Source organism: Hypanus sabinus, chromosome 5 (assembly GCF_030144855.1).
Source record: "Hypanus sabinus isolate sHypSab1 chromosome 5, sHypSab1.hap1, whole genome shotgun sequence".
Classification (NCBI taxonomy): Eukaryota; Metazoa; Chordata; class Chondrichthyes; order Myliobatiformes; family Dasyatidae; genus Hypanus; species Hypanus sabinus.
In genome coordinates, this window is record NC_082710.1 from 23,088,599 (window position 1) to 23,113,815 (window position 25,217).

Here is a 25,217-nt window from a genome sequence, read left to right on the forward strand (position 1 = left end):
GCTACCTTTGTTCCTTGTTAGAGACCCCCATGCCCCTGTTGGCCGGTCGGCAAGAATATTTTCAATATTAAATCGGTCTTAAATGCAAAAAAGGTTGGGGACCCCTGGATTACATCTTCTCAGATCAAGACCTTGTTGCAACTGGGAGGCTTCTGTTCAGATTACCATCAAGACTATGTTGCCTGGGTGTCCTGTTTCACACAGGGTCATTCATGGTGAGCAGGTCTGTGGCAAGGTTCCAAACTAGGTGCAATACAACTCCAAAGTGCTCAATATCTGATCAGATGGATAATGATGTTGGATGAGTGTTTCTTAAAATGGGATCTCCAGATATCTTGGACTCACCATACCACTGAGCACCAGATTTCTGGCTTGTTAAGCTTGTATAATTAGTTATAACATCAACACAAACCCTACTACTGTAGAAAATATGAGCTACAATAGAGATAAACCTGAATTCCACAGATCACTGAAAACGATGATAGGAAGACAGCATTCTCCCCAACAAAAGGTACAATTGCATGGATTTCAGTGCAATTCTTTACACTACTTGTGTTCTGCACATAAAAAGCTTCAACAAGATCCAGATGAGAAGCTTATCGCAAAAATTGGTGGTGCTATTGACAGTGAAAGAGTAATGCTATTATTATCCAAAGCAAAGTGAATCAAAATTGAATTTGTAACGGAATACAGAAAATAATGGTGACAGGTTGTTTTTGTGACTGGAATTCTGTGGTTAGTGTGGTTCTGTGGAATTCAAGGTATGATTATTAAATTCACAGATAATGAAAATTAGTGGTGTTATTGAGGGTGATAAGACTGAAGTAGCAATTTTTCCTTAGACATATTCTCAAACAATAAGGTCTGGCTCCTCCCTCCTCTCCCCCCTCCCACTTAGAACTATATTGATAATTTGATAAATTAAGCAGATTAATGAAAAAATGGAAGTTAGCTCTGTCAAGTGCAACATGATGCACTTTGGGATTAAGAGCTGGATATACATATACATGGCAGGGATTCGGGAATATTGAGGAAGAGAGGCATGTAGCTACAGAATCTGTAGATCCCTACAGGAGGAGAGGGATAGACACAGACAGATAAAAGGCATTGGGTATGTTGACCTTTATTGTTGAACACAGAATATAAAAGCAATGAATTATAGTGTACCTTTATAAAACTTTGTTTCAGCCATAGCTGGAGTATTGTGTAATTTTCTGGTCACCACACTGTTGGAAGGATGTGAATGCACTGGAAGAAATGCAGTGAAGATCTAACAGGATGTTGCCTAGTATTGCATGATTCAGTTATTGGAAGCCAGACAGATGGGGCTTGTTTTTCTTAGAGTAGAGGTGGTCTGGGTAGTGGAGGGGGGTGTGGTGGTGGAACTTGATCGAAAAGATAACATAACAAAATTATTAGTGCCACAGATAGGGTGGATAGTAGAAAATCTGCCTATAATGGAGATGTCTAAAACCAGAGGCATCAATTTAATTTGAGAAAGAGGGTTAGAGGGGTTCTGAGGGAGGTTTTTTTGTCCCTTCTAGAATCTGATTCCAGGCTACAATTTGAAACACTGGTGATAGGGGTAATTACTCTCAGAACATTTAAAAACAACTGGATGAGCATTTGAATCACCAAGGCAGAGAAGAAATCCTGAGATTCATCAGGATGTTGCCTGAATTAGAATGCACATCTTATGAGGAAAGGTTGAGCAAGTAAGGGCTTTCCTCGTTGCAGCAAAGGAGGATGAGAAATGACTTGATAGATGTGTACAAGAGGCATTGATAGAGTGAACAGCCAGTGCCTTTTTCCGGGGCAGAAATGACTAATACAAGAGGGTATAATTTTAAGATGATTGGAAGGAAGTATAAGGGCAAAGCCAGAGGTAGGTTTTTATTAGACACAGAGAATGGAATGTGGTGGTAGAGGCAGATACATAAGGGATACTTAAGAGACATGGATGAAAGAGGGAGGGAAGTGTTAGATTAACCTTCAAATAGGTTAAAAGGACATTACAACATCATGAGCCAAACGTCCTGTACTGTGTTCTTCTATGTTCTACAAGACCATGGACCAAGTGCTGGTAAATGGGAACACTGAAGCTGAGTACCTGATTGTCACATAGACACAGTAATCTGAGGGATGAATCTGGCCATCTAACAAACATAATTCCGGGTAATTGGGGCAGCCGCTCATTTGGGACAACTCTTAAAGAACAAAAACTAATTGAGAAAATAGTCAAGATTTCCTTCAGTTATTTGAGGTACAACTGCGACAGGAGACTTGTTGAACACTTTCTAACTAGAATTAGTTGCGTGGACTTGTGTGACAATTAGACAATACACCATGCTTGGAGTGAACAGCTTTTAAATAGTGTCAGTTGCATGTGTTTGTGTTCAAAAAGCAATGATTTTTGTCGCTGATAGTTGGCAAGAAATAAGCCGTCAGATAATTCAAAACTGTTAAGCTCACTGCAGTTTCAAGCATTCAGGCCTGGATATGCCAGAAACAGCCAGGAGTGAAAATGAAAGAATTTCACTACTTCTACAAGTTAGGAACTATGAAGAATTTGAAGATACGGACAATCATCTGGAATATTAGGCAGTTGACTATCTGCACTAGGTGTCTGTACTGATTTTATTCATTTACAGTCAATTAAGCGGGTCGGGGAGGAAATACATCTCTACCAGAGGAGATGCAAGGCTTTCTTTCCCTCTACTAGTCTGCAGGTCACCCTTGAACAAGGTGTGGCACCTGTTTCGCCAACTGCTCAGGGTCACATGAAGACATGGGAGCAGGTGGTGGATGGTCATATGAGTATCTGATGCGTAACAAAAGTCCTGGTTACGTGACCACTGATGCTAGGCAAACATCCTCTGAAGAGTATTGATAATGGCAAGTGTCACCTGCCTTGTAAAGACATTGGCCAGAAGGCAATGGCAAACCACTTGTACAAAAAAATCTGCCAAGAACAAACATGGTCAAAGACTATGATCACCCATGTCATATAACACGGCACAAAATGATGATGATGAAAGTTAATCAAAAGAACATAGCAGCATACACTGGATGAATTTCTCTATTGATAAATACTAGGAACTAATACACAGTTTTATAGTACTGTAGTAGCATTGGCAGTGTTCTAATTTCTTTTGTATTTCACTTAAACACATGATTGTTACTCAGTTAAACAGCAGTTTGTCTTTTTTATACCTTTTAACTATTTCCATGAAACCGGCTAATTCGATGCAGCCACTTAATTGGGTCAAAATGTACTGGTCCCAATGTGTTCTAATTAACCAGAATCCACAGTATATGCAAAAATAGGTACCTGTCTATAAGAATAACCCAATCTTTCCTGGGCTCTTTTCTTGGCATTGATCATTGTTGGATACGCCCAACCTGAAAATACCCTACCTACTGTAACAGACAAGTTTAAAAATCTGCACATGCTGGAAACCTGAAGTTAAGGATGAACTGGAAAACACTCAGCAGATTGGGCAACATTTGCTAAAGTGAAACAGAGTTATTGTATCAGGCTGGGAAACATGCATCAGAATTGGGAAATAAAACAACTTACTTGCAGATTAGCAAAATTATTACATTCCCCACTCTCCCAGTTCTGAAAAGTTATTGACATAAATCATTAACTCCATTTTTGTTTCGATGGGTGCTACTTGAACTGCTGTGAATTCCATAAGATCATAAGCTATAGGAGCAGAATTCAGCTATTTAGCTCATCAAGTCTGCTCCAGCATTTCATCATGGCTGATTCAATTTTCCCTCTCAGTCCAAATCTCCTGCCTTCTCCCTGTATCCCTTCATGCCTCTGCCTTAAATATACCCAAAACGGCCTCCACAGCTCCTGTGGCAATGAATTCCACCGATTCACTACTCTCTGGCTAAAGAAATTCCTCCTCATCACTGTTCTGAAAGGATGCCCCTCTATTCTGAGGCTGTCCCCTCTGGGGTTAGACTCTCCCACCATAGGGAACATCCTTGCCACATCCACTCTTTTGAGGCTTTTCACTACTCGATAGGTTTCAATGGGGTCACCCTCATTCTTCTGAATTCCAGTGAGTAGAGGCCCAGAGTCATCAAATGCTCCTCATATGACAAGCCTTTCAATCCCAGGATCATTTTCATGAACCTCCTTTAAACTCTCTCCGGTGCCAGCACATCTTTTCTTTGATAAGGGGCCCAAAACTGCTGACAATTTTCCAAGTGAGGCCTCACCAGTGCTTTATAAAGCCTCAAAATTACATCTTTGCTTTTATATTCTAGTCCTCTTGAAATGAATGCGAGCATCACATGTGCCTTCCTCACCACCAACTCAACCCATAAATGAATCTTTCGGGAATTCTGCAGGAGGGCTCCCAAGTCCCTTTGCACCTCAGATTTTTGAATTTTGTCTCCGTTTAGAAAACAGTCAACTCTTTCATTTCTTCTACCAATGTGCATGACCGTACACTTCCCGACATGGTATTCCATCTGCCACTTTTTTGCCCATTCTCCTAATCTCTCTAAGCCCTTCTGTAACCTCTCTACTTCCTCAAAACTACCTGCTTCCCCACCTATCTTTGTATCATCTGCAAACTTGGCCAGAAAGCCATCAACTCAACTCATCATCCAAGTCATTGACATTTAACATTTTCTGTTTTTATGTAATTTATTTCTACTAGCTGCTTTCCCTCCTTGCTCTTTATTATCCCTCATTCTTTGAATCCTATGAAATAATTTTAAAACTCCAGATATACTCTATATACTGGTACCCATTCATCTAGCAAGAAGAAAATCTGATTTTGTACTGTCATTTGTAATTATAAGGTGGATCTCACTGTCAGAGGATGCAGCTCTTTTTAGAGCCTCCTTTCCCTGGGGGTTGTTTGTCACCACTTGAGAGCTTTGATATGATCCATTAGCTGTGCACTGCTCAGCTTTGCTTCATATGAAATGTGGTCCTGGAGTATAGCTTCTGAATGGCATCTCACTCTCAGGTATGCTGGGTACTACATCTGGCAATGTTCTTGACATGCTATTCTGCATTTCGCACTGAGCCAGGTCTGGTCCTGTGACTTAATAATGAAGGTACTTTGAGGAGTAGGACCAGCTATGAGATGTGTTCAACTGCAGAATACAAATTTGCTGCCTTTGAAGTCCCTCTATATCTTGTAGATATGTAGTTTAGGATATAGTTTTGAGCTGTTAGATCTTTTCTGAATTCCTTCTCATCCAGCATGGTGAGGTCTGAATTAAATTTGAAGTCAGAACAGTGCTTCAAGAATTTTGTTCACTGTTATTAACAATATCAATGACAGATGCATCCTCAAAATTAAGTTATTGAAATGATTCATCCTTTGTGTTGGTCATTTTATCTTCTACCATAAAACTGATATCGACAGCTGTTACAAGAGGGGCCACCAAGTCACTGTGATTGATACTACAGTCTTGGACCCAGAATAAACATGTTGGCCTCATTACTCTCAGTGATTACGTGATGGTACCCAGCATCAGCTGAAGGAGGTGTTAAATTGAAATGACACAACTGAGCAAGAATTCCAGAACGTTTTTTAAGAGTTTGCTAGTTCAATTGGGCTGGGTGTGTCTTTGATACGTTCAAAACATTTTCTTATAAGTAAGTTTAGTGGTCCATTACCGTTCATCTTTAACATTATCTTGTATTTTTATACAGAGTGGCCTTATAAAACTTGATGACTAGATAGGCTATTGCAGAAAAGTAACAGTCAGCTGTGTACTGTTTTCAAGAGCTGCATATAATCCAGGTGAGTCACTGGTGTTTCTGTACAGGATAGTTTCAATCAAACTCTCACTTACCTTGTGCTTAATTTCAACTCTGGATTCATCTTGCAACAAGCCCTTTACCAACATTACAATACTTTGGATATCAGAAAATGTACAGAATCTAACATATTCAATTTTACAGCTCTCAATAACTACTACACTGCATATAACTGACTACGCAATACTTTGGTTAACAACTTCTAGTACCAAATGCCAAACAGCAAGAAAATATCTGATTAGTTATGCAAAGTGATATCCAGTCTTGTATAAAACTTGAAATGTACCTTCATGTTGGATGCCTCTGTCTCGAGTTGTGTCAAATGGTTTGAGTTGTCTTCTAATTCTTGTCGCAGATTTGAATTCTCTATTTTAAGTGCCTCAACTTGCTTCAGAAGCTGATCGTATGAAGCTGATGATGTAGCCATCTTAAATGAGATGCTGACCTATTTGGGGAGGGGGAGAGAAAACAGGAAATTCCAACATTGGAACAGGATTTTTTAAAAACTGTTAATAAATATGCATTATACCTGTTTATGAACTACACACTGGAGACCATCATACCTCCTGGATGAAGGATCATCGCCTGCCCAAAATTGTGCTGTATGGTGAACTCTCCACTGGCCACCGTGACAGAGGGGCACCGAAGAAGAGGTACAAAGACTCTCTGAAGAAATCCCTTGGTGCCTGTCACATTGACCATCACCAGTGGTCTAATCTAGCCTCCAATCGCGAGGACTGGCATTGAGAACAAAAGGAGGAGAAGGAAAAACCGTGACACAGCAGCACCAAACCCAGAACAGGATTTCCCTTGCAGTCACTGCTGCCGGGTCTGTCTGTCCCATATTGGCCTCATCAGCCACAAGCGAGCCTGCAGCAGACGTGGGCAGACCCCTTCCTAAATCTTGGTTCGCGAAGCCAAGCCATGATGATGAAACTACACACTTCAACTTTTACAAATGCAATACGTACTGCATATTGACTATGGGTAATGATACTTCCATTTCTTTTCAAACTTTAACTTGTATGTTTGTCTTTTGAACTTCAGTGCAACAAAAATAAACCTGCAGAACCCTCCTTACAAACATCTGGGATTTTTTACCCAAATATTTCAATCACATCCAATATAATAGTCATGAGACACAAGACACAGAATTAGGCTGTTCTGGCCATCGAGTCTACTCTGTCACTTAGACAAGATCAAAATATTTGTTTACTATGGTAACAATGCTGCTCAATACTTCTAGAATTTAATTTGGTGCCTTTATGTGTATATTATGCAGCTTCAGGGAGCAAACCAAAGAATGAATAAGGATATTTTTGGCCATCATTCCCCATCCTTGCTGCAGGACATGCACCATCTCATGGGAGATCTTGCTGTGTTGATTTAAATTCCTCCAGAAAATATGCAGAATACTGGTGGAAGGGAACAAACAAACTGAATCATATGACAAGCAACATTATATGAAAAAAAAACTAGAGATTCAACATTAAACAATACTGAAGCTGAGGAGAGAGCTATAAAGCAGGGCCTTCATGTCTGGTACAGGGAGTGTTCCAGATATTCCCATGTATGGATGAGCATAAGAAACTAGTCAACAGAAGGTTACAGAATACTGTCGGAGTGCATGCTTCAAATTCTTGGGGGAGGTTGGATGAGCTTTTGACCAAAGGAGTCAATGTAGATGGATGGTCTTCACTTCAAAGCCCGAACCAATGTCTTCAATGGAAGTAAACCAGTGATTGGGAAATACTTTACCTAATTTAGCAAGAGGATGGGCACAAAGTTGAAATGTTTCCCACAAATATTTCAACTTTGTGCCCATCCCCTTGCTAAATTAGGTTAAACCTTTCCCGAACAAAACCTGGCTCAAAGAATTGGAATAAGCAGTAATAGGTTAATGGCACTAGTTGGAGAGTGGTAATCCAAATAAAGTACGAAATGTTGTGAACTTCAGGTGGACCAAGGGTTCAAAGCAAGAAATTGATTAATATCACAAATGAATGACTCACAGTAGAAATGGTCAGTTCTGATACTGAAGGCTGCAATGTGCCTAGATGTTGTACAAGAATATTATTCCTCAAACACAAGAAAATCTGCAGATGCTGAAAATCCAAAGCAACACACACATAATGCTGCAGGAACTCAGCAGGCCAGGCAGCCTGTATGGAAAAGAGTAAATAGTCGATGTTTCGGGCTGGGGCTCTTCATCAGGATTCCCGCCCGAAACATCGACAGTCGACTCTTTTCCATACATGCTGCCTGGACCGCTGAATTCCTCCAGCATTTTGAGTTTGTGTTGCCATGTTATTCCTCAAGCTTGCATTGGGCCTTACAGTATAGTACAGGAGACCACAAACAGACTGGTCCGCTGGTCCAAATAGAAGTGGGATTTTAAAAAATCGCTTGCAATGGCAAAAAAAAATTTCCTATTGCCTTCAATTTTAACTTTTCATCCCACTCCAACCTGTGCGCAGTTCTTGCATTGTTACAATGAGGCCCAATACAATTTTGAGAAGCAGCAAGCAACTTACCTTATGTTTGAGCATGCTACAATCAATCTCCTGTTTCCACAATCTCCTCTGGCAGCTTACTCCAGATACCCAGTATTCTTTATGTGAAAAATTTAGACCATAAGACAAAGGAGCAGAAGTCGGCTATTTGGCCCATCGAGTCTGCTCCACCATTTCATCATGCGCTGATCCAATCTCCCCTTGAGTCCCATTCCCCCACCTTCTCACCATAACCTTTGATGCCCTGACTACTCAGATACCTATCAATCTCTGCCTTAAATACACCCAATGACTTGGCCTCCACTGCCGCCCGTGGCAACAAATTCCATAGATTCACCACCCTCTGGCTAAAAATACTTTTTTGCATCTCTGTTCTGAATGGGCGCCCTGCAATCCTCAAGTCATGTCCTCTCGTACTAGACTCCCCCACCATGGGAAACAACTTTGCTACATCCACTCTGTCCATGCCTTTCAACATTCGAAATGTTTCTATGAGGTCCCCCCTCATTTTTCTAATTTACTGCTCAAACCTCTTCCTTTTCAACTAAAACCTATCCCCTCTAGCTTTAGTCAACTTAATATGCAAAGCAGACATTGGCTATCTTTCCAATCTATTTCTCTCAATTTCATATGCCTCTTATCATGTTACCCCTGAGCCTCCTTCACTCCAGCCTATCCAATCCATCCTGATATGATCTGCAATCCAGGCAACATCTTTATGCTGTTAGAGAAAAACAGGAGGTAGCAAATCCAGGTCCCAAGCAATGTTAAAAAAAATACAGAAAAGCAAGGAGAAAAGAGGGGATTTATCGCAGATATTGAGAGTTCAACATCTTAACAATCTAGAGTAAAAGTGGTAAAATGCAATTTTTTAAAAAAAGCAATTTATGATGCATGAGAAAATACTTTCACAAAATCCAGGAAAAAAACTTAATGTATTACTCTGCAAAATGGAAAGGGCCTCAACGCAGTGGAATTTGTGAAATGCATCCCAAGAAGTTTCTTGAGTCTACATATTCAGGCCCCACTTGGGAGGGCTCTTACATCCTTCACATACATGAGTAAAAATTTTTACATTACATCTCCATCTAAATGTGCAGTGTGCAATCAAGGTAATTTATAATAACATAGTAAATAGAACAGTCAATGTAACATAGAAATACACTCAAATCAGTGTGAGTTAATCAGTCTGATGGCCTAGTGGAAGAAACTGTCCCTCCCGGCCTTTATGCTGTGGTACCGTTTCCCAGATGGTAGCAGCTGGAATAGATTGTGGTTGGGGTGACTCAGGTCCCCAGTGATCCTTTGGGCCTTCTTTTTCACACCTGTGTTTGTAAATGTCCTGAATCATGGGAAGTTCACAACTACAGATGTGCTGGGCTGTCTGCACCACTCTCTGCAGAGTCCTGCGATTGGGGAGGTACAGTTCCCATACCAGACAGTGATACAGCCAGTCAGGATGCTCTGAATTGTGCCCCTGTAGAAAGTTCTTAAAATTTGAGGGCCCATACCAAACTTCCTCAACCATCTGAGGTGAAAGAGGCACTGTTGTGCCTTTTTCTCCACACAGCTGGCATGTACAGACCATGTGAGACCAGGTGATGTGGATGCTGTGGAATTTGTTGACACATGCAGTTGTGGAGGCCACGTCGTTGGGTGTATTTAAAGCAGAGATTGGTAAGTTCTTGATTGGACAAGGCATCAAAAGTTACAGGGAGAAGGTCGGGAACCGGGGTTGAGTACGAGATAGAAAAAAGGATCAGCCATGATTGAATGGCGGAGGAGACTCGATGGGCCAGATGACCTAATTCTGCTCCTATATCTTATAGTCTAACTTGAAGCTGTTTACCCTCTGTATCCAGAGAGCCATGCCTGTCACGGCTCAGCACTGTCCTCTATGTGGTCAGAAGGCATAGCACATGCCAGTCAATATTTCACCCCTCACAACTAATCAATGCACACTTAACCACTGGCCACCTTAATTGGATTAACCCGTCTAGTACCAAGCCGTTGGCCCCCTGGTGAATCACCTGGGCTGGACCTTCCAGCCTGCTGACCGACAAAGGGTGCTACATGTGCTTGGCTCGCTGTCTTTTGCTATCTCCAAGGGACCACCCTGCTGTTAGTGAGTTGTGATAGGATTTTGGGAGTGTTTATTGTTGTCCCTGTAGCAGAGAGCCGTGCCTGCCCCTAGTAAAGGGGGGGCAGGTATTGTAGTTACTTTTCCCTTGCCTGTATATGTACCTGTACTCCGTCCCCACACCGTGTTCCCATGTATTGTACTGCCGACCCAACTTTTCCCACGCTCGTCTAAGTGCGGTTGTGCAAATATTGTAGCCGCTTGTGCTGTCCCCAAGCTCTTCTCCCTTGTAAATAAACTCCTTATTGTTAAAACTGTGTGTTCAGAATCCTTGCCTTGAGACCCAAAGAATCTGTCTCATTTCCATCACAACATTTGGCGCTGCGAAGCAGGGTCTCATAGGTCTTGGCTGGACACAGAGCACAGGGGAGAATGTTCTGGAACAAGGGGAAGAAAGCCAGTGCAGGCACCCAGAATAAGATCCCCAGGTGGACCAATGAAAGAGAGGGATTTGAGAGTCTGGCCAGCACGCTGGCAGACCACGGGAAACTAGTGGACTAGTCTGAGCAGTTAGACCCCCGTGGCGAGAAGCTGGGCCACCACGTGGTCTCCTTCCTTAAGGAATCAGGGTTCCCCAAAGCCAAGGGGAGTCAAAGGGGTACTTTTTGGTTGTTTGTGTCCCTGCTGAGACGCCAGGTCAGGATTACCGACCACATTCGGCACTGATGTGGTCAGAAGGACAAGGAGCCAGAAGAGCTGCGGGAGGCAGCACAAGCTGCCCAGACCCGAGTCAAGGAGCTCAGGGTCAGGGGAACTGAGGCTGCCTGCTGGCTCATACAACTACAGCAGGCGTGGGCAGACTGTAGGTCTCGCTGGCAGCCAGACCCGCTAAAGATTCGAGCCCTGATCCAGTGAGGCGACAAGCTGGACGTGTGGCTGAGGGATGGGGACATCTGGCTGGATAGCAACGAGGAGGGGTTGTCTGAGGAGCCTAGGTCCCACAACCACCCTTCCCCCTTCTCACCTGAGCTCCAACATGCCCGACCCGTCACCACTCGATCCCAGGTTCACCGCAGGGAGGAAGCGGATGAGGGGGGCACGGCCAGACCTACCCCTGGTCACTCCGAGACCACGGAGACCCAGGACTTCTCCCCCAAGGAGCTGACCCAACTGGCAGATCAATACCGCCAATGACCAGGCGAGCACCTGGCCACCCTGGCTGTGGGACAAGGGGAGCCCTAACCTCAGCCTCTCCCATCAGGAGGCAAGCGCCCTGGGAAGCCTCTCTGAACAGCAGAGCGTAAACAATGTGCTGTGGGCGCCACAAACAGAAGTCCGCGATAGCACTACCCTGTGGGATTGGGCAGTGAGCCCGATATCCCACCCTTTTGGAGTGGGATCTACACAGGCGCCCGCAATGGGGTACGGTCGGTGAGGGCACCCGGGTTATCAGGGAATGTGCACTGGTCAACGGCATCTCAAGGTGCCTGCGACCACAACTTCCTCGAAAACACACGAGTGACCGGTACCCTATCAGGATACCTGGTCACTACCGCGCACCCCGACCTGAAGTCAGTCATCTTGCCCCTCATGGCACCAGCCAGTGGTAAGACCATACGGGATGCCATTGCCCTCCTGGAGGGATTGGAATATGTGCAGAGGGGGACACCCACCCAGGTCCACAAGACCGAGGCAAGGGATCCAAATACTATCCCTCCCCGCCTTTTACGCAGGCAGCTGAACACAGAGCTGGTGCGTGCAGGGTTGGACCGTGACAGCATAGATGGCATCCCCACCCCCAACCTACATTCCCTGTGGAAGGAGCATTTCAGGGGCAAAACTATCTACAATAAGACCACCATTCGCCCCACCACCAAGCCTGCAAATGCAGGGGACACCCCCAGACCGTCTGTCCAGACCATGCCCACACCAACCCACCCTCTGCACCTCCCTCACCTGAAACTGCCTCGTCTGCCCTCAAGGCAGAACTTGGAGAGTTCCTGAGAAAATGTCCCACCTCTACCACCAAGGCGCCTCACCGTGGGGGTGGCAGACCTTTTCTCCCCTCCCACAGGATGAAGGCCAGGGCCCCCGGCGCGCTTGCTCTCTTGCCCTCTGCCGCCCGGGGGACCTGAGGCCACATATACCTGCCGTAGTATGTTGGGGAAAATGAGACACGCAGAGGTGGATGGCACTTGTCGATACAGGTGCTCAGCTCTCCATCATCCCAGGCAATCCATCCTCATGGAGGGACACCAACATACAAATAGAGGGGTTGGGGGCTCCATTTTGCCCGCCAGGGAGGTTACACTTCATCTAGCCGTAGGCAACCATCCCCCCCCGACCTGTACAAGTCCTTATTGCCCCCTCCCTCAGAATGTATCTTTGGGATCAATGTTTTAAAGGGACAGTCCCTTCAAACAAACAGGAGCAAGTTCACCTTCGGCATCGCGCGAGCTACTACTGTAGTTGGGGTGGCTAAGTGGGAGCCCATTGTTGTCCCCCCTCCCTCCAAGGTCATCTGCAACCGTCAGTACAGAATACCAGGGGGACACCAAGAAATCACAGACTCCATTCAAGCTCTACTACAGGAGGGAGTTATTAGACCCACAACATCCCCTGTTTGGCCCGTCTGCAAAAAGAATGGCTCCTGGCAGATAACTGTTGATTACAGGCACTTAAACAAGGCTTGCAACCCCCTCCCCCCCCCCCCCCCCCCCCCCACTGCTGTACCGGGCATTGTCACCCTCATTGAGGACAACTCAGGATGTCCTTCCTGGTATGCGGTCGTTGACCTCGCTAATGCATTTTTCTCTATCCCCCCCCCCCCACCCCACCCTTATCAAGATAGCCAGGACCAATTTGCATTTACTTGGGATGGCAGACAATGCACCTTTTGTCACCTACCCCACAGCCCCTTCGCCTAATCTCCAGCGATTTACACCACATCCAACTTCCCCCCCCACCCCCCCCCCAAGGTGTCAATCGCCCATTACATTGGAGGAGGGTATCATCAAGGTCATTGTTTCAGAAGCTCTTCACATGCTAATTGATCCCTCAGGGGACAGGGCTGGGCAATTAACATGGAAAAGGTACAGGGCCCCAGCCAAAATGTGCTCTTTCTGGGAATACAATGGAACTCTCGCCACAACATCCCTGATGCTGCTAAAAATAAGATTTTAAATTTCGCAGTCCCCTCTGATAAAACTGACACACAAGAGATTTGTGGGGCTCCTGGGCTACTGGCGACAGCATATACCCCACTTGACCTTGCTTCTTTGGCCATGCGATAGGATCTCCAGGAAAAAAAATCCACATTTCTATGGGCACCAGAGCAACAAGCTGCTTTTGATACAGCTAAGTAAACTGTGGAACGAGCAATGCCACTTTCTCCCCACCAGGCAGGTCTGCCTTTTGAGGCTACATATAAATGAAGCTTTTTCTCTTCATTTTGACCCTCTGTCCACACTGTAACGGCGTTTTCATTCCCAGAAAACTGAGATTTCGAAAACACTCTCCAGAGTGTGTAAATTTCAAAACGATTGTTTCGCGTTGTAGTGTGGACGGGGTAAACGGTGAGACATCAAAATGGTGTCATGACAACACCACCACAACAATGCCTTTTCTGCTTCTGCTTGGTACTGCGCAAGCACTGCCAGACTGCCGTTATAAAACACAGTCGGTGTGAATGGCATGAGATTTAAATTGTAAAGTGAGCTTTTTTGACTAGATCCCCTAAATTGACTTGATTGAGCCTATCTTTACAAATATTAATGTCAGAAATACTGTGCAGGTTTGGCGGCAGAAGATTCCACTCTCTTGTTGATCTTCGGTAGAGGATGGCTTCATGCGTGTGTTGTTTACTTTATTCTCTACGTTAATAGCTCGTTTAGAGTTAAACATCTCCCTCCACATTCTCCACTGCTTTGCTAACTTTGTAGGCATTTGTAACTCGTAGAAACAGGTCGACTTCATTGTCTGTCTATATCTCCAATCTCATACTTCTACACCAATGAACGTAGTCTGGCACTTCCTCTACAAGACAACCCAAATTCTCAGGAATTAACCTAGTGAACTCTTGCTGAACTGCCTCCAATACAAAGAGTACCACTCATGAAATGAGAGAAAACTGCATGCAGTGACCTAGGCACGACTTCAGTATCTACAGCTATAGCAAGAGTTCCTTAATTTTATATGCCATCACATTTGCAATAAAGCCTAATAACACACTGATTTTCTTAGCTTGCTGCAACATCAACGTGCTAACTTTGTATAACAATACCAAAATCCCTCTCCACAGTAGAATTGAGTGGTACCACAACAACAACCTCTTACTCAATGTCCGCAGGACCAAGGAGCTAATTATTAACTTCAGGAGGAGGAAACTGGAGATCCATGAGCCAGCCCTCATCGGGGGATCAGAAGTGGAGAATGTCAGCAACTATAAATTCCTCAGTGTTATATCAGAGGACACGTCCTGGTCCCAGCATATAGGTGCAACTACAAAGAAAGCATATGGCGGCACTTCTATTTCCTGTGAAATTTGTAAAGATTCAACATGACATCTGAAACTTTGACAAACTTTTATAAATGTGTGGTGGAGAGTATATTGACTAGCTGGATCACAGCCTGGTATGGAAACATCAATTCCCTTGAACAGAAAATTGTACAAAAAGTAATGTATATGGCCCAGAACATCACGGGTAAAGCCCTCACCACCACTGATCACATCTACATGAAACACTGTCGCATCAGGGACTCCCACCATGGAAGACATGTTCTCTTCTCAGGAATATATGGGAGACTCAGGACTCACACCATCAGGTTCAAGAACAGTTATTATCCCTCAACCATGAGGCTCTTCAACCAGAGGTGATAACTTCACTCACCCCATCACTGAACTGTTTCCACAACCTACAGACTCGCTTTCAAGGCCTCAACTCAAGTTTGATATTTATTATGTATTTATTTATTGTTCTTTCTTTTTCCACAGTACTATATTTGTGAACGTGGAGCAGAAAGCAAGTTTGTACAACTGGTGGAAGCAAAGGATGTTGGGAATCAGAGTGTGGGACAGGTGGCAGTACCTAATACATTGCCTTAGCTAATTTCTCCCCAGTGTGATGAACTATATAAACTGACAGCATGAAACGCAAGTCGCATAAATAGCAATACATGACAATAAGCCAATTCCAAAATCTTTCTCAAAGACACGAACACAAAGATTAAGTTTATATAGAACAAAATAAATTGGGAATGCTGGAATGTATGAAACAATTAGATACTAAAATTGAAAAGCACAAGAATCCTCATGAATGGTTAGGATGGGCTCAATTGCCTTGCTAATCCTTAATAACTTGTGAACGCAGCTTGTAAATCAAAACAGTACATTCCATTCTTCTTTTAAAATTCTGTTGATGGCTTTAAAAAAGGTTCATTCAAATCTCAATAACAAAGGCCATATTTAAAATTTAACTATCAATTAAGCAAAAAAAAGAACAAACTACAAATGAGTTCTTGGAGGATTTGTCAAAACTCAAGAAGCAGTCTACACTCCACTCATTAATGATGTAAAATTTTCACTTAAGAATATTCAATTTTAACTTCATAAGATCGCTTAACCTATATTAAAGCACAGCTTATTAAGGAATGGAGATTTACAAACACAACCTAAAATTCCGTAAATAACCTTCGGCTTTCACAGAATTGCAACACAATGTGTAATTTTATTCTTTGCAAGCAAGTAAAAATTAAACACCAATTGCTGAAACAGTATTTAGAAATTCATCTCTTTCCCATACATGACCCCACAATATAAAGTACATTTAATAATAATTTAATCAGTGAAACTTCATAATTATGTACAACTATACATACACATGCATCACATGCAATACCAGTCAGGATAATTAGTTTAAATGTGTTAATAACATGGAAAATAACAGCTTGTCTACACAGCATCTTCACCCAAGTATCCCAGATGCTTCACAGGATCACTATCAAATAAAATTTGACTATCACAAAAGATATTAGAAGGGATGACTAAAATGATTCAATATTCCAGATTTGAAAGTGTTGCTCACAGCTGAGCTTTGGTAACTAAAGGCAGCCACTAATGGAAATTGTCAAGAAACTGGAAATGGAAGAGTGCAGATATTTGGCAGAGTTAATGAAAGGAAACCGGCCATGGAGGGACAAAAAATGAAAATAGATGCATAAAAAAAATTGAGATGTTGTTTATCTGGGCCTGAGATATGATGGGCAAATGCACAATTGCGTGTAATTGTATTAGTAAATTTGTAGTTTTACAGGAATAGCCACTGTTGTTTTTGGAAATTATAAGTGGCATGGAATCCAAAAAAGGGGAAAATGCAATTAGTCTGTGCAATTAGGACAAACAGAACACTTGGAGGGTTTCAAATTTACACAAGAACCATCGGGAGCATGTCCAAATAATCAAGTCCAAATGTAACATGGCTGTACATGAAAACTTCCGTCATAAAAGAACTAAGACACAAGAGACTTCAGAAGCTGGAATCTGGAATGTCAAGCACGATTCTGCAGCAGTGAAGTGAGTCAGGCAATATCTCTGAAGGGTAATAGGCAGTCAATATTTTGCATTGGCAAAATATTTATCTGTACTGGCAAAGTAAAACTGAGTGATGACCAGGAGAGGAACATTGCTGCTCAAATGATTCTACAAATGTGCTCAAAGGTCATGAGGTTGAAAGTGAATCTACAGGTTGTGGGAAGAGTTCATGATGTGGCCATTTTGTTGTATTTGTGTTCCCCCAACATTGCACAGTAAACAATCAAATACCGACCATTCTATTCACCAAGAGTTCTCCTCTCAGATCCTGACCACAGTTTACACACCACCACCAGCCGACTGTAATCAAGTGCTTGAGATTTTGGAAAAATGCCATCACCAAACAAGAAATAGTCACTCTGGCCCATTTCATATCATAGTCAAGGATTTCAATCAGGTTTGTTTGACGAAATCTCTGCCCAATTACCGTCAGCATATAACCTGAAGCACCAGCGGTCTCAATACATTAGACGACTGCTATACTAAGACGAGGAATGCCTACCATTCCATGCCCAGACCACATTTTAGGAAATTTGATTATGAAATCTTGCACTTGACCTCATGACCTTCTATCTGCATACATGCAAAGGTTAAAGAGCAAGACGAGAGAGATCAGGGCAACAAAGAGCTGGTTGCAGGAGGCAACAGAGTGGTTACGAGATTTCTTCGAGTCGGTGGACTGGACCATGTTCGTGCCCAGTGAATGTGAACGAATACACCACAGTTGTTACAGACTTCATAAAAACAGTCATACATGAGTGCGTCCCCACAAAATCATTCAGAGCCTTCCCCAACCAGAAGCTCTGGATGATCTATGAGATCTGCAATCTGCTGAGGGAGAGATCATAGACATCCAGGTTTGACAACCAAGAAAGTTACCAGAAGTCCAGGTACAATCTCTGGAAGCCATCTCATGGGCGAAGTGGCAATTCTGGACTAAACTTGAATTAATTAAGTATGTTTCACAGCTATAGCAGGACTTGAATGCAATCACCTCTTGTAAAGTGAAATCAAATAACATGGGTGACAAAAGGGCTTTGCTTCCAGATGAGATCAAAGCCTTCTATGCTCGCCCTGACCATCAAAACATGGAGGAACCATCACAGACTCTCATAGCCCCCGACAACCCCGTGATTTCAGACTCTAGGGCCGATACGAGAGCATCCTTCAGGAGGGTGAACCCACAGAAAGCATCAGACCCAGTTGGGATGCCTGGTCAAGTTCTAAAGACCTGGGCTGATCAACTGGCTGGAGTGTTCACTGAGGCCAAGCTCTTGAAGTTTGTTGATTAGTTTTGAGGGGATGTTAGTAATGAATGCCAAGCTGCACAAAACCTTGGAACTCTCTGGGCTCATTACCTAAACAAGAACATAAGAAATAGAAGCAGGAGTAGGCCATCTGACCTGTTGAGCCTTCTCCGCCATTCAGTAAGGTCATGGCTAAGCTGACCACGGACTCATCTCCACCTACCTGCCTTTACCCATAACCCTTAATTCCCTATATGGCTCATATTTAGAGCAAAATAGCATGGATACAGGCCTTCAGCACAATTAGTACATGCAACACCCAGTTAGTCCCAATTCCTGTGTTAAGTCTATATCACTGTTAGTCCCATCCCTCCATATACCTATCCAAGTGTTTCACAAATGATACAATTGTACATGCCTGAACCACTTCCTCTGGTAACTCCTTCCATATACTCAACCACACTTTGTGTGGAAAAAGTTGCTTCTCAGCTCCCTCTCACCCAAAACCTCTACACACCCCTAGATTTCGACACCTTGTCCCCAGGGAAAATACAGCTACCATCCAACTTATCTATTTGCCCTTATGATTTTATAAAGTTCTATAAGGTCACCCCTCATTCTCCTACATTTCAAGAAATAAAGACCAAGCCAAACTTCTCCCTACAACTCAGGCCCTCTAGTCCTGACCACATCCTCAAAACCTCTCTGCACTCTTTCCAGTTTAGCCACATCTCTCCCATAGAATCTCCAAAGGAGATGGAAGAGATCTTGAACAGATTTTTTTTTTGCATTAGTATTTACTCCGGAAATGGACAGAGTACACAGAACTGAGGTAAAACAGTCAAGTCATGGGCTGCATCCATGACTGTATCTGGATTACAAAATAGTAAGTGCTTGCTGTCGAGGCAAATTGGGAGGGCCAAGTTCCCAGGGCCTGACAAGGTGTCCCCTTGGACCTTGTGGGAGAATAGTGTAGAAAATGCAGGGAGACCTGGCTGAGGTACTTAAAACATCCTTAACCATAGGGAGGTAATGGAGGACTGGAGGATGGCTAATGTGGATCTATTGTTCAAAAAGGTTCTAAGAATAAGCCAGGATATTATAGGCTGCTGTGCCTAAGATCAGAATTAAGTAAGTTATTGTTAGATACTCTAAAGGACAGGATATGTAAGTATTTAGAGATTGGGCCTGGTTAGGAAAAGCTAACATGGCTTTGTGTATGATAGGTTGAGTCTAACCAATCTCAGACTTCCTCTAAAGGGAGTGGACATCGTCTGCATGAACTTCAGCAAGGCCTTTGACAAACTCTCATATGGGAAGCTGGTCAAGGTTTTGTCACTTGCAATTCAGAGTGAGCTAGAAAATTGGATTTGACACTGCCTTCGTGAAAGAAGCCAGAGAGCCTATCTGACTGGTGACCTGTGTCAATGGTGTGCCACAGGGATCAGTGCTGGGTCCATTGTTGTTTGTCATCTATATTAATGATATGTATGATAATGTGGTAAAATGGATCTGTAAATTTGCAGACGACACCAAGATTGGGGGTGTCGACAGCAAGAAGGGCTTCCAAAGTTTGCAAAGGGATATGAACTAGCTGGAAAAATGGGATGAAAAATGGCAGATGGAATTTAATGCAGGCAAGTGTGAGGTTTTGCATTTTGAGAAAACAAAACAGGGTAAGGCTTACACGGTGAACGGTAGGGTACTAAGAATGCAGTAAAACAGAGGGATCAGTGAATACAGATCCATTGTTCCTTGAAAATGGCATCACAAGTAGAGAAGGTCGTAAAGAGAACTTTAACCAAATTGGCCTCCATAATCAGAGTACTGAGCACTGGAATTGGAATGTTATGATGTAGTTGTATAGGATGCTAGTAAAGCCTGATTTTGAGTACTGTAGGCAGTTCTGGTTATCTATGTACAAGATTATTTCATACCATTTCCAGTATACAAGTGTAAAGCAGAACGAAATAATAGTTACTACAATCTGATGTAGCACAGAAATACACTATAAGATAAAGAACACAATAATAAAAAAACATAGCAAATATAGCTTATATACATAGATTGATTGTATGTCCATGAATTGAAGCTAAACACATAAGGTGACTCTCAGAAAATGAAGGTACAAGAGCCTCAGGACTCACTCTACCGGGTTCAAGAACAGTTACTACCCCTCAACCACCAGATTCTTGAATAAAATGAGATAACTATACTCACTTGACCCATCATTGAAATTTTCCTTCAACCAATGATCTCACCCCACCTTCTTACCGACATCCCCTCTCTCCCAACTTCTTAATCTGACTTCATCTTTTTTCTCCAGTCCTGATGAAGGGTCTCGGCACAAAATGTCAATTGCCTACTCTTTTCCATAGATGCTGCCTGGCCTGCCTGTATGTGTTGCATCTCACTTTTATGGACTTTATCTTCTTATCTCATGTTCTTGTTATTTATTGCTATTTATTTATATTCGCATTTGCACAGTTGGTTGTCTTCTTCACTCTGGTTGATCTTTGACTGATTCTGTTATAGTTACCATTCTACAGATTTGCTGAGTATGCCATAAGAAAATAAACCTCAGGGTTGGAAATGGTGGGTATATGTACTTTGGTAATAAAATTGACTTTGAACTTTGAAATGATAAAGTAGTGGTGGTGGGGGTTAGTGGGTGCAGAGTGTTAATCAGCTTTGCTGCTTAGGAAAAGCAACTGTTTATCTGGTGGTCCTGGCATGAATGCTATGTAGTCGCCTCCCTGATGGGAATGGGACAAACCATCCATGAGCAGGGTAGATGGAATCCTCCATGACGTTGCTGACCTTTTTCTGGCACCTTTCTATATATGTTGTCTTTGAAGGCAGGTAGGCTGGTGCCAGTGATGCATAGGGCAGTTTAGACTACCCGCTGTAGAGCCTTCTTGTCTACTGCAGTGCAGTTTCCATACTGTGCAGAGATGCAGCAGGTTATGACGTTCCCTGCTGCGCATCTGCAGAAGGTCACGAGTATCGATGTGCATAGTCCAGCTCTCTTCAGCTTCTGCAGAAAGTAGAGGTATTGGTGAACTTTCTTAATTGTGTAGGATGTGTTCTGAGACCATGAGAAGTTGAGCGAGATGTACATTCCCAGACGTTTGAAACTGCTAGCAGTTTCTACTGCTGTGCCATTGATGTAAAGACACCAATAAGATTGAAACAGTAGAGAAAATTTACAAGGATGTTGTAGGAATTTGAGGACCTGAATTACAGGAAAAGGTTGGATAGGTTAGGACTTCACAGACTGGAGTGATGGAGAATGAGGGGAGATTTTATAGAGATATACAAAGTTATGAGGCCTATAGCATTAATGCAAGCAGGCTTTTTCCATTGATGTCGGGTGAGATAAAAACTAGAGGTCATAAGTTAAGGGTGAAAGGTGAAATATTTAAGGGGAACCTGAGTGTGAATTTTTTCACTCAGAGGGTGGTGAGAATGTGGAACGAGCTGCCAGTGGAAGAGGTAGACACAGGTTTGATTTCAACATTCAAGGGAAATTTGGATAAGTATGTGGATGGGAGGGATGTGGAGGGCTATAGTTCAGCTGTGAATTGATGGGACTAGGTAGAATAACAGTTTGACACAGATGAGATAGGTGGAAGGGCCTGTGTAGTGCTCTGTGACTCTAACAGGGTGATCAAAACTATACACAGTACTCCAAATGTGACGTACAAACAAGCTGGATCAACTCCGCAGGTCGGGCAGCCTCCGTTGAAATGAGCAGTCAACGTTTTGGGCCGAGACCCTTCATCAGGGCTCAAATGGAACCTCATCAATAACTTGTACAATGCAACATAATATGTCAACTTCAATAGTCAATGACCTGACTGAAGGCCAGCATAGCTTTTATTTGCAAACAAACCAAAATCCCTTGAGTATGGGGTTTGACACAGCATGATGTGCTTCAAAATAACTGAGTTCCAAGTCAAATAAAGTACATTCGACCCTTTATTACAAAGCTAGCAAAGACAAATGATCTTATAGCGATAAAAAACTAATGAAACTAAATTAGTGACATAGCTAAAATAAGCATTATTAGCATAACTAAGCATAATTAGCGAATATCGCAAATGAGCATAATTAGCTTTTAAAAAAATGATTCCCTGGCTGCCTCTAACTCTCAACTAACTAAACCCAAATTGTGAATCGGTAACTATACTCACTTTCTCCTGCTCCATGACAAATTACCTTCGCTCATTGCAGCCAAAAAGTTCTGTTCAAAATATCCAAAGGAACATCTAAACAAGCCTGATGCGTTTTGTCCTGTGGACTGATGAAGTTAAAACAGAACTTACTGGCCACAATGAGCAAAGGTATGTTTGGAGAAAAAAGGGTGCAGAATTTCATGAAAAGAACCCCTCTCCAACTGTTAAGCACAGCGGTGGATTGATCATGCTTTGGCCTTGTGTTGCAGCTAGTGGCATGGGGAACAGTTACTGGTAGAGGGAAGAATCAAATACCAGCAAATTCTAGAAGCAAACATCACACTGTAAAAAAGCCGAAGGTGAAAAGGGGATGGCTTCTACAACAGGATAATAATCCTAAACACACATCAAAATCCACAATGGACTACCTCAAGAGGCACAAGCTGAAGGTTTTGCCATGGCCCTCACAGTCCCACAACCTAAACATCATCGAGAATATGTAGATAGACCTCAAAAGAGCAGTGCATGCAAGATGGCCAATAATCTCACAGAACTAGAAGCCTTTTGCAAAAAAGAATGGGCGAAAATCCCCCAAACAAGAATTGAAAGACCCTTAGCTGTCTACAAAAAGCATTTACAAGCTGTGAAACTTGTAAAGTTTAGTAAAGTGAATACTTGCCAAAGGGGGTGTTACTAAGTACTGCCATGCAGGGTGCCCAAACTTTTGCTTCGGGCCCTTTTCCTTTTTTGTTATTTTGAAACTGTAAAAGATGGAAATTAAAAAGTTTTTTGCTTAAAATATTAAAGAAATGTGCCATCTTTAACTTTATGCCTTTTGGAAATCAGTTCATCTTTTATTCACTCAGCTATTCACAGTAACATAAATTTTGACCAGGAGTGCCCAAACTTTTACATGTCACCGTACATGGCTCTATGACTCTAACAGAACGATCAAAATTATACACAGTGCTCCAAATGTGACCTCACCAACAACTTATACAATGCAACATAATATACCAACTCCAATACTCAATGTCCTGACTGAAGGCCACCATGGTAAATGTCTTTTATATCACTCTGTCTACAAGTGACTTTGCTTTCAATGAAACATGCACTGGTATCCTTGGTCCATCTGTTCCATTACACTCCCCAGTGCCCAATCATCCACAGTATATATCCTATAAATGGTAGCGTTTTGACTTTATAACTCACAATTATTTGCACTGAAATCTATTTACCACTCCTCAACCCCCTTCCCTAACAGTTCAACATACCCCTGTAACCTGCAACAACCTATTTCATTATCAGTAACTCCTAATTTCATGGAATCTGCAAATTTACTGATCAAGTTTTGTGCTTTTGCAAGAAAATCAATAACGAGTAACTTGCCTCCATTCCAAGATACAACCTTCGACCTCCAATCCAATGTTGAATCCATCTAACTAACTCTTCCTGGATTCCATCAAACCTAAACTTCCAGATCAGCCCACCAGAGGGTCCTAATGCTGCTCCTGTGTTTTGTGGTCTTACCAAAGTCCAAACAGACAACATAAGACTGCAAGACCAGGAACAGCATTAGGCCATTCAACCCACTGACTCTGTTCTGCCATTCCATCATGGCTGATTTATTATCCCTCTCAATCCCATTCTCCTTCCTCACCATCCACTACCCTGCCCCCACTTACTCTTTTGAGTACCTCTTCCGAAAACTAAACCATGCATAACTTTCCACGCAGAAAGCCAGGCTGAGATTTCCTAGTCAGATGATGTCCATCCAAATGCTAGTAGATCCCATTGCTCAGAATTCCCTCATCTCTGCTAACGATGTCAGGCTGAAGCACAGCAAGCTCTAGGCAGTACTAAGCCATAGAACGGGATAACCATGGCTATGATCCTGGACTGTTCCGATGGCTTTCTGTTAGCATGCACCGTCAATTTCACTATTCCCAAATGAGGATGATGATAGTGAGAAACAGTTGAAAAAAATCCCCAAAACAAACGATTTGACAAAATTTATTTAACAAAAACAAAACTGTTGTTAATTAAAACCACAACTACACTGTGACCCCAAAAAAATCCAAGAATCTTACCTAAACTTAATTCTCCAAATGAATGGGGCTGCATAGCTGATGCAAACTAAGCAGCCAGAAATAAAACGCATTCAAATCTTTAAGAAACATCACTGGAATCATCAGTCCAGGAGCAGTAACCTTCCCAGTGTTTAACTGCAGGAATTTTCCGCTTAGCCTGCAGTGTTGTGAGGTGGTGGTGCAGGTTGATCAGGGTATAAGTAAAAGGTGTTGTTCCCTGATGTTGCTATCAAGGGGCATAAGGTATACAAGAAACCAAAAAAAAACAATCATGGACAAATGTTGGAAAAGATCAGTGCAGATGCAAGAAAGAATTTTTTTCACTGCAGATTATCTCTCTAATTGCATACAACTGGAGGAGTAATAATCTAATGAGATAACAGTTCCATCCACTGACAAATTCGATACGCTAGTTTTGCACAAAAAGAGCTCAGTGTTAGAAAAACACCACTTTGATTCTGTGATGGGAAGGGAAAACACTGTCAGAATTCATTTGAGGAGTTTATGAAAGGCAAGTATGAATTTAAATGCAGCACATTCAAGTGTTCGGGTAAAGGATTTGAGATAGGGCAGTAGTTAAAAGTCGGAGGGATGAAGTTTTTACGTTGACGTTGGATTTGAAAATACCTGGCAATAGGAAATCATTAACGACGTTATCATCGTTTCAAAATAATCTTTCACCCATCAACAAAAGGATCCCATGAAATAATTAACAAACAC

The 25,217-nt window shown here is 42.6% G+C and overlaps 1 protein-coding gene across 9 annotated transcripts in view; it reads right to left on the reverse strand.

Annotated features, from left to right (window-relative positions):
* LOC132393988 (adenomatous polyposis coli protein-like) overlaps window positions 1–25,217 on the reverse strand; it is a 124,738-nt gene that overhangs the window by 98,760 nt on the left and 761 nt on the right. For 4 of the 9 annotated variants that reach the window (XM_059969519.1, XM_059969520.1, XM_059969521.1 and 1 more), the window contains exons 2-3: window positions 23,087–23,168; window positions 6,087–6,245 (exon numbers count right to left, since the gene is read on the reverse strand). In XM_059969519.1, coding sequence (XP_059825502.1) covers window positions 6,087–6,245; window positions 23,087–23,168 — 241 coding nt within the window. Of the gene's footprint in view, window positions 1–6,086; window positions 6,246–23,086; window positions 23,169–25,217 lie in introns of those variants that run through there. The other 5 variants (XM_059969527.1, XM_059969522.1, XM_059969524.1 and 2 more) reach the window with 2 other exon arrangements.